General features: G+C 36.2%; 1 protein-coding gene across 1 annotated transcript in view; it reads left to right on the top strand.

Moving 5' to 3' along the window:
- Nucleotides 1-1,980: 1,980 nt before the first annotated feature.
- LOC103022871 (SPARC (osteonectin), cwcv and kazal like domains proteoglycan 2) overlaps nt 1,981-18,223 on the top strand; it is a 69,163-nt gene continuing 52,920 nt past the window's right edge. Inside the window, exon 1 of the mRNA XM_007250128.4 lies at nt 1,981-2,352. Within this exon, the coding sequence (XP_007250190.2) occupies nt 2,164-2,352 (189 nt within the window). The 5' untranslated portion in view covers nt 1,981-2,163. The remainder of the gene's footprint in view (nt 2,353-18,223) is intronic.

Here is an 18,223-nt window from a genome sequence, read left to right as displayed (position 1 = left end):
AACCAACAATATACAGTATCATTGTCTAACAAAAAGGTTTAGCAGACGTTTTGGACACCATACCTCACAGCTACACTGGAATGTGATTTTGGATTTTGGTTACCTAACATTACCACATAACATTAAGACACAACAAAGCATAAACGTAAGCTGACGTCACTATTCTACATCAGATAGATGTTATAACTAGGCCCTTTTCTGACATTGAATTCAGGTCACATGGGGTCATGACCTACATTTAACCAGATAACATTGTTAATTGAATTGGTGGCCAGTTGCACACAATGTTCCAACATCTAGTGCAAAGCCTTCCCAAAATAGTAGCTGTTACTGTAGCAGATAACAGAACACACTCTCAATTATTACCTTTGATATAGAATGAACAGGTGTCTGAAAACTTTTGAACATATTATATATGAATGATTGATCATTCTGCAGCCTATGTGAATAGATTGTTGCATACTAGGGCTGGATGTTATGGCCAAAATATGGCCAATATATTTCTTAATTTTAGTCAAAAGGAACAGGAGCCGTGCCCAAAGGAACCAGAGACAGAGGGTGTTGCAGAAATGATTGTTGCCTAATTGGTTAATATTAAAAATAATCGTCAGATAAGCTGACTACCAGAATAATAATTAGTAGTTACACAACCTAATAAAGGGTGGGAATCACTTTGCATCTCACAATACAATATTATCATGATACATTGTCTGTGTCTTTGTTGTGTACATTTCTTTACTTTACTTTTCTTTACGTTGTGTCTGATTAACTTTTAATGATCTTCGTGTCTAAATATAAGTTTCTGGGATTTGCCCCGAAAAAGTGTATCTGGTGTGACTCGGTCAAACATAAGTACAGTAGATGGGCTTGCACTTTTGCTCTTTATCCATTCTTAATGGGGAAAAAATAGAATGAAAAAAGTTTGTATAAAAAACAAGCATCTGATTAAAAATCTGTATACAAGCTTGCATTACACCATCAGACTAAACAATATGGAGTTAAAACGTTGTTGCCATCTCAAAAACTGCAAGACTAGTAATGTGGCGATAAAAGGGTACACAATAATAATTCTATTAACACACATAACAGTGTAGTTGTGCACATAGCCAGCATATTGGATTTTTTGGGCACTGATAAATTTGTCATGCCACTTTACACATAATTTATTGCCCAGATCTTAATTGAGAACCTTTCTTTCACATAACCATCTTGAATTTCCAGGTGGCTAATATGCTTTTCTAATGATTGCCAAATTTGAGTGATTCTTCTAGAGTATGGACTTCAGCAAACTTCTTAACGTCAACTGATGACCGCCTTTAGCTTTGATTGTAACACGCATTCACTGTGGCATTGTTTCAATAAGCTTCTGCAATGTTACAAGATTTATTTCAATCAAAATCTTGTATTAATGATGGTAGAGTCTGACCGCTGCGCAAAGCCTTCTCCAGCACATCCCAAAGATTCTCAATGAGGTTAAGGTCTGGACTCTGTGGTGAACAAGCCATATGTGAAAATGATATCTTATGCTCCCTGGTTCTAGGGGAGCTCACAAACACAATGTGAGCAATGGCTATTTTTTGGATAAGTTTGTGCAGAGACGTTCTGGTTCAGTATGGCATGAGAGACATATATAAGGGCAAATTAAACATTGTCATCTTGGACTATGATAACAATCCATTAATGGAATAACCTGATCATTCAGTATATTTAAGTAGTCAGCTGATCTTCATTCTTTCAGCACATACTGTTGCTGAACCTAGACCTGCAGACCAACTGCAGCATCAACCCCACATCATTTACTTACTTAAATCCAGGTGGAGACTTTTTTTTTTTGGCCAGGCAGTGTAACTTAGATGATGGAGATAAAAAAAATCCTTCTTTATCAGAGTGGGTGAGAGAACTGTAGTTACACAAACTGACCTCCTCACATTCATTTTCTTGAGTTGGACACACACGCACGCGCTCTCACGCGCACACTCACACATACGGCACGCGCGCGCGTGCCCACACCTCCTTGCCACTGCCTCGCTCGTGCTGTACAGCCAGAGAGATCGCATTATCATCACTCTCCTTACCTCTGCGCGAGCGATCCGGGGTCCCTCAGAAACACAGTAGACCGCGCTACGGGAAAGACTGGTGTTCAGACCGCACATCACCGCACCGATGGCCGAGATGAGGACTCTGCTGTGCCTTCAGCTCCTTGCGCTAACCCTGGCCGGCTGCTCGGCGGAGGCGGACGGCAGGAGCGGGAAAGAGGCAGGGAATGCGGGCAATTTCATGGAAGACGAGCAATGGCTGGCCACCATATCCCAGTACAGCCGCAAGATAAAGCACTGGAACCGTTTCAGAGACGTGAGTTGGCATTTTTCCTTCATTATTACTCTCGCGCTGCTTTTTGCTATTAAATTAACAGCAGGTAACTGATCTGGGTTCAGTTTGGCTGGCTGAGTGTTTAAATTTAAACTTAACAAACGATTCAAATAAAAAAACGACCGTTAAAAACCGTTACAGTGAGGAAGAGTCTAACAGACGTCCTCGCAACCGTTTAATTCACTTTTCTCGTTAATTTGGTGTATTTTTCACTTAATAAACGTCTATGAATGTTTTTGTAGATACTTTTTTTTAATTATCAGCGTACGTGAATTGCGTAGTAATTTTCTTTGGATAATAATTCGTTATTAACATTTCCCAGCTGACATTTCAACGTTGAATCAACGTTAAATCAATGTTGATGTTATGGTTGAATCAGCGTGTAATTTGGTGTTGATTATGAAAAGCGAGAATATGGCAACTTTGTTTCAACGATGTACATTCAACCCTTAATAAATTAGTTAACCTAATGCTACCTAGGTTAGACAGCTAACGTTAGCATTAGCTAACTTTAAGCTAGCTGTTTATTGTGTGGTCTTTTTTACTTTTTTGGTAACTAACGTTGAATGAATGTCTCTTTTCGTTTATTTTCCCATCATTAAATTAATTACCTTACCATTATTTTTGATATACTAGCTCTAATTCATTATTTAGGAATACTAAGTCCTTGTTTTGAGGTGTTGTCACTATTTTAAGATACTAACTAAAGTTGTTATTTAAACATTTACCTCAAAATAATAACTTCGCTAGCATCTTAACAATGGGAAGTATATGGCGGAAAAAGCGTTTAATACATGTGAATGTAACCAGCTGGCATTTCAACATTAATGTTTATTTTGTGTTTGTTTTGAAAAGTTAATAAATGTCAAAATGTCCAAAATGTCAATATTTGCACAACTATTTAACATCAAGTGTTGTTTCAACATTCAAAATAATATCTTAGCATCCTAACAATGGGAAAAATATGCACTGTATTTAAAAAATATATATATATTAAGGGTTGGAAATAGCCTTTCATACATGTGAATGTGGTCCCAGGTGTGGTCCCACCTAAGGCTATGCTAGCCAGCTGTGAGATGTTGTGTATTACTCTAGAACATATATAACTAGAAATACTAATTATAAACAACAACAACAAAAAAATTATTGTCTACTACATATGTATATCTTAATTGTTTTCATGTTGGATTTAATATTAATCTACAGTGTAGAAAATAATGTAAAAATACAGCATAGAAAAGGTGTGCTCAACTTTTGACTAATACTGTGTGTGTTAGTCAAAAGTCACAGGACACCTTTACACCTTTTTATTTCAGAGGTAAAGAAAAGGAAACAAAATTGAATGAAATGACTGCATATGGTGAAATGGGTGAAGAGGGGCTATAGTTTAGATTAAGTCCAGAACGTGGCTGCCATCTTGAAAACTGCCATATTTTGTTATATATATATATATGTATATATATATATATATATATATATACATATATATATATATATAGACTATTAATTTAAGAGAATGACGTACTTAGCCTAAGTCTATTAGCCAATCCTAGCACAGAAGTGGGACATTATAGAATACAGCTGTGTAAAAAAGACACATGTCTAGAAGATTAAACCCTAATGAGCAAGAAGACAACGGGCTTCTTCTGACTGAATTCAGCAGTTTTTTTTTATTACCTTAATTGCAATGATTTTACATGCAACCATGCAATTGTATTGTTGCACATGTGCTAACATTTGTCACATTTTTCAAAACAAAAACATATCTTTATTGTTTATAGTCATGTATTTGGCTATAATAGTATTATAGCCAAATTATAGTATTATATCAATGCACATACACTAACAAATAGGTAGGATTATATGCAGTTCTAAAAAGCAATCTTATAATCTCAAATAGTGATTTAAAACAATTTAAAATAGAGGCTGGGAATTGGATACAGGTTTGAGAATTGTCCTGGGAGTTGCAATAAAACTGCAAACACAGCAGCATTTAAATTGAAACCCACCAGCCTGGTTTGTCCAGGGGGACAAGCAGCTTTTGCTTCGCACGGGCAATGTCTTCTTTCAAACGAGGGGCTTTGACTAGTGTCTGTATTCTTTAATCAATATTTATCGACTGCCTCATACCTCTGCCCGCATTGAAAATGAGTTTTACAGCAGAGGAAGGATGAGGCCACGCATGGCTGCATACCCACTGCCTCCCAGGCTGCCTCCCTCCTTCACAGACACAATATTTTCCCTCCCAAATCACTGTGTTTGAAAAGGAGGGAGAAAAACGACAGCTGAAGCCTTGGCGGCTCCCCCAGGAGTTGCTGTCCACTTGAGTTAAAGGCGGCGAGACACGTATTTTTTTATTTATTTTGTTGCGCGAGGCTCCTCGAGCAGGAGCGAGCCAGGTGACAGGTGAGGTATAAAGAGAGAGAGAGAAAGAAAGTGAGAGAGAAAGAGAAAGAAGAGCGTGCAGAATCAGGCTACATGTGGGGGCAGGTGCACTGTGTTAGGAGCCTCAATTGGTCAGAGTTGTGTTTCAATCTTGAACAGGGCAGCGAGGCAAAAATGAATTGATAACTGGCTCGCTGTATGTCGAATTACACTGTCTGTCATGTTGCGTTTGGGGCACTTTACTGCATCTGTGCTTTCTGTTTGCCACCGGAACAAAAGACTATTTATTATCTGCTCGGGATAAGAGCATCAACCACATAATTCAACAGAAAGGGCGTGCGGATGTGTTTGCCTGTACAAGAAAGAGCCTCTGTAATTGAAAGAGTGTGCAGAGACAGATGGAGCAAGCTGATTGAGAATGTACAGACAGATCACCTGCATTTAGGTCCATCACAGGACATCTCACAGTTGTTTTTTGTATTGCAAGACAATTCTCTATGATATTTCATGGCATCTGTGATACTAAGGAAGATAAAATATGCCAAAATAAGTAAATACCAGGATGTTTCACAGAAACATATACATTTTTTACCAATCGCAAATGAAAACAGTACAATATATCGCAATATTGATATTTTGTACCACCCCCTAGCGCTGACCCTGATTATTTCGGTTAGCATTTGCTACATGTATTATCTTATTTTTATTATGAACCCAACGCAAAGAAAGTGATGACAGTGAAGGTTGAATTCTTGCTTTACAAAGGTTAAAGTTATTTTTAGGCAAGAACGTAGTGGTTTAAACTTAAGATATGTGGGTTTATATGTTAAAAAAACTGGCTCTGTGTGCTCCTACGTTTTCGGAACACTTTGCGAGGGTGATTTCATCATGTACGTAGTTGTTGCAATTACAGAATAAAAGTCCTATACACTCGCAAGCCGAACTTACTAAGTCTGTACTTGCCAAGTATAGGAGTGCAAACTTGTGTACTCTGTATTGAGTAGCGGCCATAGAGTCTTAAAGGAAGATTGAATGGCCAAGCTTTCAAAAAAGCGCATGTTCAATTTTGCAACAAGTATTGCTTCTGAGAAAATATTCATATTGTACAAACTGTAGCCTGCATCATTTTTGTATTACGCTATTATAGATGTAGACATAAAACATGTATGTTACACCCTTTGCGGTAAAACCATAAAATAAACACATATGTGGTTTAAAAGTAAACCAACTGTTATTTCCTTGATATCCACATATATCATTTTGTGGCTCTATGTTCCAAAACCATCATAGTGTATTTCTGCAGGCACATGTCCTAATTTCTCTCTCCCTTAAAATCAAATTAGATGCAGTAGACGGGCTGTTATTGTTACTGTATCTGTAAAATTATGAGCTCTTTTATGTCTGGCTATGGCAGGTTGAATAGGTTAATTTATGTATAAATTAACCAAATCAGGAAAAGTTACATTATAGCTTATATAGTAAGTTTACTTTGACTTTTATTTGATTGCAGTATGAACTCAATATATTTCATGTTTTTTGGAAAGTGTTGCAGTTCTGAAATGCAGGAATGGAATGAAATATAGTTGAGCAGATGAAGCAGAAAATATTTTTGGTTTATACTGTCTACAATCAAGTTAATGCCAGAGGAAAACATTTTATTTTTTAACATTTCATTTATTTGTATTTTCTATACTGTTTCAATTGATTTGGGGTAGAAGTTGCTTCTTAAAATATGAGGCCTCCACTTCGGTTTTTTCTCTAATAACTACATTGAAACTACAGACAGTTTGCGTCAGCTTTACAAACCCTAAAATGGAACCCAGTGGGACTTCAGAATATCTAAATTATAAACATATAATTCAGTGTTTTAAAGCAGTGTGTTAAAGCAGCCTGAACCTAATGGCAGTGGAACCTAAAAGCAGCTTCTTTATGTTGATTGAAAAACACACATTAGCTTAGCTACGTTTGCTAACCAGTTTGGTGCCAGTTCTTTACACTGTCAAACTTTTAAAAAACTACCTAGAGGATTCGGGTGATTTTTAAATATGTGCCGCTGTGGTTGACAAGTATTTAATGGTATTTTTGGCAAGCAGCACTTTCTTGTCAAAGTTAAAAGTAAAGTGTTTCTGTACAGCTGAGGGTTTTAGGGTTTTCACCCTCTTTTTAACACAGCTGGCGTGAACAAAGAACATGACATTTTCTGCATTGAGTGAGCGAGTGAGCGAGTCAGGTGCCCATGCTGAGGCGGCATATATTTCCATATTTTAACAGCGCAATTAAAAGTATAAATCTACCACGAGCATGAATGCGCTATCAGAGTGTGTTTTTCCATGATATAGGTTCTTGGTATGGAACATTTTAAGTAATTTTTATTTTAGCAGAGCTCTGAAAAGAAAGGTGGTAGATGACAGAATCACAATTACTATTTAAATATTCTATGATTAACAATATTTATTGTATTTTGACACAGATAAAATGCATCAGAAGTGGCAGATTCTGCTATTCTGCCTTTAACATGCTCTTTCATGCACAGTACAGTGAGGTTGTGGTTCATAGTACAGTTGGGTTGGTGGTTATTAAGTACTTATGATATCCTCAATATGCTTAATGATGATACCATAAGAAAATGTATCATGGTACGATAAACTATTGATATATTGTCCAGCTCTAGTTCACACATACAGTTTCTCTCAAGGTATTGTCTTTCCTGGGTCACCGTACATGTTCAAAAGTGGGTTTAGTAAATAAAAAATCAAAAAACGTAGGGGTCGCATCATGTTAAACAAAAAATGCTGTACATTTTGTTTGTTGCCTCAACAACTAATGACACAGCATCATTACCTCTTTCACTAAATTCTGGTGCCCGTGATAAAGATTTTATATATGAAAAAGGCTTAAGATTGTATTTTCTACTAAATATACTGGATGTGTTTGTTTGCCTCAGGAAGAAAATGAATGGCTCAGTTTTTTAAAAAGGCAGAATTCTCCTTTAAGAGTGTTCTCCGCGTGACTCATGGAACTGAATAGATGGAGGACTGTATTATGTCTCTGCTGTTTACTCACTGCAGTGTGCTTTCATGTCCTTTCACAGGCTGTTGGGACTCATTTACCCAGCTGCCCCTGCCCACTTCAACACCTGTTGAATTATCAGTCACTACTTACTAATCAATTCTGGCAGCGATCTCCTATCAAAAAGCTTCAAACCATCAGAGTGAATTCTCGTTTGAGTGATTTGACTCTACTTCCATGCACTAATTTTACTCCATTAAACATCTATAAACTGAAATTTCTGCTTGTTTGAATCCTTCACTCGCTCCTAACAACAGTGATGACACTGTTATTGCCATGACACTTGTAGGGGAAGCGTGTTTATTGGATCAAGGGAGGCGTGTAACTGGGGGATTTAGACATGTTGCTTGTTGTCTGTTCTGATCCATTCAAAGCATAAAGAGAACAGAATGTTATCCTTCTGTTGTTTTATTTTTTTTATGCATTTTCATTTCAGCAGTATCTCAAAGCATGAATACCAAAGCACAGATGATAGGATGGCAAAGGTTAAGCTTTTGCTTTCTTCAGACAAGGGAACTGTTTTTCTGTCTTTTAAATATTATCTCTGCTCTCATCATAATACAATCCAGTCGAGCTTTTATTTACATTTTTGCAGTAGTTTGGGCAACCTTGGCTAAATGTCACATTATTTTCCCCTGATAAGAAGTAAACAGAGCCTTTGTAGCTAATCCAACATAAAACAAACAAAATTAAAATCACAAATGTAGTCTTTAGAAAACCTTAGGAGGTTCAGATTTTTTTTGTCAAGGTGTCAGACCTTGATTAGCACATCAATCCTAAGATATGTCACCAATTATAATAAGAAACTGTCAGCTGAATCAAATTTCCAAGCTTTATTCTTTTTCTCACATTTCAAACAATTTTCTTGGTGTCAAAAATATTGGTATTTGATATTTTTGCATTCATTTGTTTTAATTACATTTTAAATACATTTTTCTCAGCAATTGTATACCACACAGTTCAGAAAAGATTTTATTGTAGTTTAAATGTAGCGTGTTCTACCTAGACATTTGAATAGCAGCAGAACTGTTCTAATTTACGGCACTTTATGACTATTTTACAACATTGGAACAGTAATAGCCATTCTTATAAGAGCTACTGTTGCAGTTACAGTCGGTGTTTGCGTGTATTAAACAGACACAAGCAAGCTGTACACTTTGTTGTACATTGCTTTATATTGGTCTTTATATTGGTCTATTTCTGTGAGACTGACACCAATAATAGTATTTATAATAATAGTATATTAATAGTATTTACTTTTTTCCATATAATTCAATATTGATATTTATTGCAATAGACAAATGTGAAATAATTATGCTATAATTTTAAAGAGCAGAACTTCTATCTAGCCATCTAGGGTCCTGATGCTGAAAGGTACCCAAACATTTGCATAGACAGCACTGATAATATTTTATTTTTGTTTATCTTATGAAGGACAGAGTGACTAAGCTTTGTGTTTTATGTTTTTGATTAGCTACAATAAATATTTAAACAACTATTTACCTCTCAATAAAAAGAGTGTCATTTGGTCAAGGGCCCGTACTTTTTTCAGAGCTCTCCACACCATTTCTAAGGCTTCAGGACCTTATAATTCTTAATAATTGTGAAAATATATAACTTATCCCAGCTTACAACTTTTGGTTAGTAGAACATTTTCTGAATATTACAGTTAATAACGTTCAACTATTAAGTATTCTGGATTTTCTTAGAATGTTTTTATTTACAGTTTTTAAATGTTCTGGAAACATCGCTGCAACGCTACTTGTGTTGTTTTCAGTGTTTTAATTTTTATTCTTGGGAATGTACCTTTTAACATTTTAAAATGTTGGTATTCATCTAGCTGAAAACGTTATGCAAAAAACATTCTAATATGTTGTGATCCAAACCATATGTACCAACGTTCCTGGTACAATATTTCTGTAATATTACAGGTTAGCTTCGTGAAACCTTTTTAAAACATTGCTAAATGTTCTTCTGATGTTCTCTGCTAGCTTGGTTTCTGAATTTCTGTGTGTCGCTGTAAAAAGTGGCTTGGTGGTTCACAGTGACGTAAGTGTGTGTTTTAAAGCTTAGTTTTATCTTGATACGAGAGACAATGATGGACTACCTTTATAGAATGAGGGAATACTGTTGAAATGTGAGGATTTATAGCTGCTGGTCAGCCTTCATCACACCACTGTGACTTCCTGGAAATCTATGAGCTGTGACGACTGTTTCACTTGACACCTTTTTTCACACTCCCAACACAGTAAGCCCAGTCACAGCACATTAAGAGCTATATCACACCAACATACTGCAGTAAACGCATGAGTAAAATAGATATATCAGGTTGTGCTTTACAGTTTATGTTTCCAGCCATCTGTATATACAAATTCAAACAACACGCGTTTCAGAAGGCAGCATTTTTTGGCATAATCTGCAATCACAATAGTATTGCAGCCAACTGCGAAACCTGTTTGGCTTTACTGTAAATTACAGCCTCACACAGTATTACCAAGGCCATTATGCACATAGAGACGAGTCTGTTGATAATAAACTATATTGCCAAAATGATCAGCTTGCCTGCGTTTGGTGATGAAAGGTCTGGATGCAGTGCTCAGCCAGGGAAGCCCATTTCATGAAACTCTCTATGCTCTACTCTTCTTGAGCTAATCTGAAGCCACATGAAGTTTGTAGAATTGTAGTAATTGACTCTGCAGAAAGACGGTGACCTCTGTCATTCTACTTTGACAACAATAGGTTTCGTTTCCAGTCACTTCCACTTTGTTAATACCACTCACAGTTGACTGTGGAATATTTTGTAGTGAAGAAATTTCACGACTGGACTTGTTGCTAGGACTGGGTAACAAAATTTAATACCAAAAAGGCACTGACCAAAATGACCAAATAACCCAAATACCATCTATAGGTCTAAAAAAAAAATGTTGGCTGTTGGCTGTGTTGGCTGTTAAATAAATACATTGTGTGAGAATAATTATTGTTTTTTTGTATTTTTGGTTACAATTATTATTGTATTAAAACAGTTTGTTTATCGGTACTGAATTCAAAGTATCGTATCATTATCGGTATTAAAACCTTTTAAACAATACCCAGCCCTACTTGTTGCACAGATGCTGCATCCCATCACAGTACTGTGCTGGAATTCAATGAGGTCCTTAAAGTAACCCATTCTTTCACTGTTTATAGCAGCAGTTTGTATGCCTAGCTGCTTAGTTTCATACATCTATAACCATGAAAGTGATTAGAAAGTCAATAGGTTCAATATACAGTATTTCAATGGGTGAGTGAATACTCAGCAGTATAGTGTACCTTATGTTTTGGTGTTTACGAGAATTTCAGCCTTACTATAGCAAATCTTTATCTTTCTGTACTGTCTTCTTACAGCATTCTGAAAAAGGAACCACACTTATCCTCTCTGTCCCTGCGCCGCTTTTGCCTTTAAAAATGAAAGGGTCAAAAAGCTCCCCAAATGGCACATAGGTGTAATAATATTCTGGCTCTTCATTTATTCTGTTTTCACTGCAGTTTTATAAATTTCACAAGAGGGGCTGAGGGAGCGACTACAGAAAAGCAGCTTTCTAGACCACAGCAGGAGCTTCAGAGCTCATATATCTAAAGAAAGACAATTCAATTACATTTTTGGAAGCTTTCTTTATGTTTTACACTGTATACACCAAAAAAATCACTTTAGAGCATTACAAACACCTTCTTGTTTTAACACACATTGTTCATTTTTTCAGCTCTAGGGGTCAGGATCACAGAGTATCTCACAATATGATATGATATGTTGCCCATAGTGCTTGGCAATTTTTACAATTAATTTGATTAATTCGAATTACAGTTTTAACGTCCGTCAGCGTGCGAGTTTCTCCGCAGCTGTCTGTACACGAGGTCAGCGCGTGCTATGAATGCATGAGCTTGTAAACAATGTTTTGAATCAATGATTCACATAATGAGTCGACTCAACCTAAAGCGTCTGAACATCAACAATTTTTCCGGTTAAGCTAGTTTTGAACCATTTCTTTGTCATCTGTAGTTTTATTTTTAGTAGAGGGGGGAAATAATGAATTATAATCAAAAAACATATTTTTTGTGCAAAAATCGAAGATTATTTTTATAGGCTATAATTACCCAGCACTAGTAGACCCACAATACATTAATAATATCACAATAAGCTGCCAATGGTGACACTTGATATGTCGCAAGACAATTCTCTACTGTCTTCATGGGATCTGTGTTACTGAAGAGGATACAATACTTCTAAATAAGCAAATGACAGGAATTATGGATTTATTTTTGTACAAGACAAGATGTTGTACAGAGCTGAGCCAGCCTCCTCCTAGTGTAAATTTTCTTTAAATGTTGTATTTCTTGTATTTTCATGTAATTATTAGTAGTGCATTATTTATCATGGATCTTGTTTTGGTTTTATTTTATGTATTAATACAAAACATATCTTGTTGTCTTTTGGCATGTTAAACTATTAAATAATAAATAAAAGTGTCCTACTTGTGACAGCGACAATACTATTATTAGCATTCATATCTTATAGAAAATGCCGACTTTTGGCTTCACAAGTGCTAAAACTATACAATTTTGTGTGCAGAAAGATAGTGCTATTGTAGATACTGCAGTCAAATGACCCCAATTAAGGCCTTATCAAAAAACGAAAATAGTGTAAAGAGCCAAAACCCCTCTGTATTGGCTTACTGTACATTAATATGCACACACACACACACATGCAATAATCTCTATGATCAAGCAATCACAGCGGCCATACATGGCATCCAGGCAAAATAATGAGCAGTCGCTGCTGGATAGTTTCAGCTTAATGTGTAATTGGACAGTAGTGGAGTGTTTTCCACAGGATGCTGTGGAAGAGATGCTGTTAGGAGTACATAAAAATAGCAATAAAATGTGTTTCAATAAAGATATTTTAAGTGGAACAGGCAATGAATGCTATTGAATGATCCTTACAGTGATTCTCACCAGACAAATCCTGAGTGCCTCAGCCTATTCACATTCCTATAATCAAAATTTAATTTGGATGAAAGGTCATAAGAAAATCATCAGTTTTGGTTGTGTTTATCTTGAAGTCAGACCTCTCTGCTCTTGTGTTTGCTTATGAGCTGCTCAAATGTCAAACTGCATAATTAGTAAAGTTGTGAATCCTTTCATGGCAGAACACTCTCTACATTATTCATGCTGGGGTTACATCATGTTAGGAGTTTTTGGAACTGAAGCACAGAGCTGAGCCATTTAAAGATGCATCTTCAACACTATAAAATCCTGTTGGTTAGGTTTTGTTTATTATTGTAGTAATTATAGGCTTATTGACCGAAATATTGAAACATGTTTAAATTAATGTTTTGAAGATTTTAACCTAGATTACAATTATTGTATGATTATTTTAATGAAGGAATGACACCGCAATTTACTTTGCTGCTAATGCTGTTCAAGCTGCTTAGTTGGCCTGGTGATTAAGCTCACCTTTATGTAGTTTCCATATCAAAGACTGGAACTGGTGGAGTCATGTGATTACACATGAGATAATATACTTTTAAGAGGACAGTATTTGAGTAAAGTATCACCATCATATTGTGGAGGATGAATTAAAAGGGTTAACCTGTGGTGAAGAATATTGGTCGTCAAATTTGTGAAACTGACACCCATAAATCCATAATTCCTGGTATTGCCTTATTTAGGAGGTTTTTTTGCTCTTCAGTAACAAAGATGCCGTGAAGTATTGCAGAGAATTATCTTGCAATATCTTATCTTGTATCACAGAATCATGATACCACTGTTATCATGAACAGCATATCATGATAATATCTAGTCATGAGATATCCTGTGATTCCCACCTCCGACACACACTGAAACATAACTAAAAGTTATATATATATATATATGTGTATATATATATATATATATATATATATATATATATATATATATATATATATATATATATATATATATATATAAAAACAATTAACTGAACAAAAAAATAATCAAATAATCAATCTGCAAAATTACATTATTTAAAGGTACCAAATGTTGCCTTTTAATTAGATTCAATGAATTGCCCAGCCCTACCCAGAACTATCAGTAATTTTATCAGAGATCATTCTATTCCTGTTCACTTCCACATTATTATTCTTCTTATATTAAGTCACACTGCCCTGTAGCTGTGGATCTCTTCGTTCAGACTTTCTCTGCTTTCGAGAAGTTTTGAGGAGAAGGAGCTGCAGGTTGAGCTGTCCTCAGTCAGCTCTTAGCACGGGTACAGCGTGTTCTCTGTGTAATGCATAGCCTATCTGTAATTGGAATCAGCACCTCTGTTGACTTTGTAAGAGTAAGACATTGTGGGTGGAGGAGAAGCGTGCATACCATAAGCAGACATTAGAAATCGAACTGCTCCATACAGATCTAGATCTGGCAGTTCAGTCCGATCAGGTTGTGGAATGTCCTGGACCACCTGATTTTACTGGAGCTTAAATTGAATTATACACAGCATTGATTATATTGTGTTCATGTATTAGTGAGTGCTAAGGTGGGAGGTGTTGCGTTTGCAGACAACGTATCAGAGCATGCGCTCTCCCACCTCATCATGGTGCTTAATTCTTAATGAATCATCTGCTAACCACACCTGGCCTTTTTCAGCTTCCCCCGCCGTGGTGCCCTGCTTTACTGCTGCGCTCGACTTTACAGTAGCGCAGTGCCAACTGCAGTATATAAATACTTTCACTAGGGACGCAGGCTTGATGAGTTGCTGGCAGCACTGTTTGTCCTGCTGCATATTCGCCCGGCGAATAGTGGAACTCCTGCTAAGTGCTCTTGCCCGGGGCGCTGTGGCTGTCCCACCTTGGATTGCCCTCCTGCACAAACTACTGCTGCTGACAGCATTTGCTTTCAAATGTGAGAAAGCTGCTTATGCTGATATTCCGGCTCGTACAGGGTCAGGGAAGATGCTGCCTGCAGTTCAAATGAGTTAACCCTGCTTATCTCCCTGTGGATGTAGAAATTTTAAGTTCTAAGCTTAAGGTCTTTTTTATGTTTGGTTTGTGCAGATTCTACACATTTTATTGAAATCAATGCTATAATTATATTTAGTAATGTGTTTGTAATTGTGTTTATGATTTATTGAGCAAGAATGTCAACCATTTACGTCTCCACTTCATACAGCAACATAATGCAGCATTTTTACAGTTTCATCTTCAAAATCAGTTCGATTCTCCATTCCAATGTGTGCTCGATCAAAGATTAAACAGATTGTTTTTTACTTGTAATAAAAGGATAGTCCTAATTCATATAAAAATCTCTATTTAATCAAACTAGCGGTGTAGTACATCCATTTTACCATTCCTAATCTCAAATGGCCTTTCAGTCCCTACGTAATCCACAATGAAGGTCTTAAAATAACTGCCCTTGTCCCCAAACAGCTCATTATAAAGTCTATTTACTGCTACATTCACTTAACTATATGTGCTGCTGATGTGATGTGATCTGTGTCTAACATTTTCTGTTCTGATTTGAGACACATTTTTATGTTTTATTGAAATCTGGTATCTGCTAAGTGAATGTTTGAAAACTAATTTATGGGAAATATACAGAGGAGAAGAAGAATTGGACAACAGCAGTGACTGAGGGTTTTAGGAGTGGGAAAGTTAGGTAACTGACTATATAAATATTAGGGATGATGTCTCTGATGTCTCTTACTTTGTTAGGAGATAAAAAGGCTAGATCTTAAAAAACTTGTGTGTGTGTGTTTGTGCACGTATATGTATATAATGTTAATAAAGTTGCAGTTTAGCCTTTTATTAGCTGTATTTCAGTCGAGCTGATCACCATACCTCTAGATAAAGAAATACATTTTGAACTTCAAAGTATCGCACCAATCATTGCACCAGCTGACATTTGGTCATGTGGAATCGGGCCAAATGTGGTTTATATTCGGCAACCGGTGATGTGAGAAAAGCAGCATGGGTCAATTTCTATATTATACTCAGCAACTGGGGTTTTGGTATATGCAGCGTGTTTATTCTGCCTAGATGAAACCAGAATATTCGGCAAAAGTATCGGGCTTAGATTCAGAGTGTGATTTATTTAGTATATGGGGATGATTTCTATATTATACTCAGCAACTGGGGTTTTGGTATATGCAGCATTCTGCCCAGATGAAAGCAGAGTATTTTGCCAAGAATCAGGCGTAGATTTAGAGTGTGATTTTTAATATCTGTGTTAATACAAAATGTCAAAGGTCTGAGAATGTTGAGTATTTTACAATGGCTCTGAATGTGACCAAGAATGCTAGAAGACTGTAGTGGAAGAAACCAGCTCACTTCTGCCTCACACTGCTAGATCACATGGCTTTTCTGATGAAGATGTTACTGAAATGTGCGAACCACCTATGTACCTGTTCCACTGTATCGTGAAAAACCCCACTGTTTCTCGAAACAGCTCATGATGTCCTGAAGCTGCTGCCCTATTGGCAGTGTAATGTACAGGTGAGCAAGTGCCCTCAGTGCCTGACACAGCTCCCAGAAACACATAGACCTGGCTGTATTGCTAATACCAAATATGTGGAACAGGATGTTCTATACTTTACCTGTTGCAGGAATTCACAGTGTTACTGCAACTCTTTTTCCTTCTCTGGGTCCAAACTAAGGGTGTGTATTTCTGGAGAGCAATGGCCTCACTCTCACAAATTAATTAGAATTTCTGAGATTGTACATGAAGGAATGACTGTGTTTCACTATCAGTGATTCCAGACACAATTCTTCCACGTCACTCTTGACTTCTCTGTTGTCTTCAACCTTTTCTTTTGACAGTGCAGACAATTTGATGTCTGTGTACGAGTCAGTTACAGAAGGTAAAAAGGAAATAACATGTGTTGATGTGCTGTTCATTGGGCAAGTAAAGCCAGCAAGATGTCATGTCAGCAAGAGTTTTTCAGCAATACTGCAGCAGCACCCATTTATTTTTTATTTTCATACAGAACCTTGTTTGTAACACATTACCTTTTTTTTTTACCTTAATGTAACCAATTTTGTGTGTGGACAAGTCAAATCTGACCTTTTTGAGCTGATCAGTTTGGAATCATTGTTCACATTGGAGTCCTTATTAATCAATTAGTTCTATACAAGCCTCATTAATCAGTTGATCAATGTGAAAGAGAGTCAGATACATGCAGGGGAGTCAAACACTGTTGCTGACTTGATTACAGCATTAAGCTCATGGGAATAGTCAAATTGACACATTACCATGTTTTGGATATATATATATATATATATATATTTCATATATATATATATATATATATATAAAATGGTATTTTTTGCGAATAAGATACTCTTGGCGGTATGAGATAACACTGAATTAAAAAAAAGTATTTATTTCAAGAATACACTACTGCAACAAAATGAAAATTAAATGTAACTGTTGCATACGATAATATGCATATGATATGGCACACCCCTAACTGAGATATTAAAAAATACAATAATTTTATCAGATTTGTAACAGAAGTCAATGATCCAGAGTGCCATGATACTAATAATGCACTCCAAATATCTCCATATATCCAGGATTAAAATTAAATAAATTATACGGGAGAGATATTATCTGTCTTTAGTAGACAGTTAATGGGAAATAAGAACAGTGTGGAATTTTCTTTTGCTAAAAACAGCAAAAAAAATAGTACCCTGATGTGAAAATTAGGGATGGGTGATGTGGCAAGATATTTTAGAGTATAATATCATTCACGATATTTAAAAATGTTGGTATGTTGGTAATATTATAGTGTACAATATGATATAGCACACCCCTATTGTGATTAGTCTTTTGATTAAGTCAACACTATTTCTGTCGTCCCCTCTATTACTTCATCCTATGAGCATGACTCTTGTTCCAATGCACCTTTTACCTCACCTGCTAGAGTCTGCACACCTGCAAATGTCACCTTGTTGTTCAGCCTTCCTTAACATAACATAACAAGTTACCATGTTAAATTAAATAATGACAGATAAAACTTAATAGCTTATTCAAATATATTTGTGTGAATTAAGTGAGTGAGCAGCCTTAAGCCCTTTCCCATTATTTTTATCCCCAGCACTTCGTGCAGTGTGGTGAAGTCAACGCTGAAATTTGCCGACATATTTAAAAAAGTTTATCAAATAATCGTTGCATCCCTAGATTGTATATGTATCTGATTTGTGGGCATGTGATAAATCATTTTGCCTGTACATATGAGCATAATGTTTTTATCAGCCAGCACCGGTGACTCTTCAAATTCTGATTCTTTGCCAGAGACTGACTTCCCTTGTGCACCATGCAGCAGTATGGACACCACTAAGTACGGTTATGATAACTGTTTTTTATATTTAATCGTTGACAATAA

Source organism: Astyanax mexicanus, chromosome 15 (genome assembly GCF_023375975.1).
Source record: "Astyanax mexicanus isolate ESR-SI-001 chromosome 15, AstMex3_surface, whole genome shotgun sequence".
NCBI lineage: Eukaryota > Metazoa > Chordata > Actinopteri > Characiformes > Acestrorhamphidae > Astyanax > Astyanax mexicanus.
This window is presented reverse-complemented; position numbering and strand designations above follow the sequence as displayed.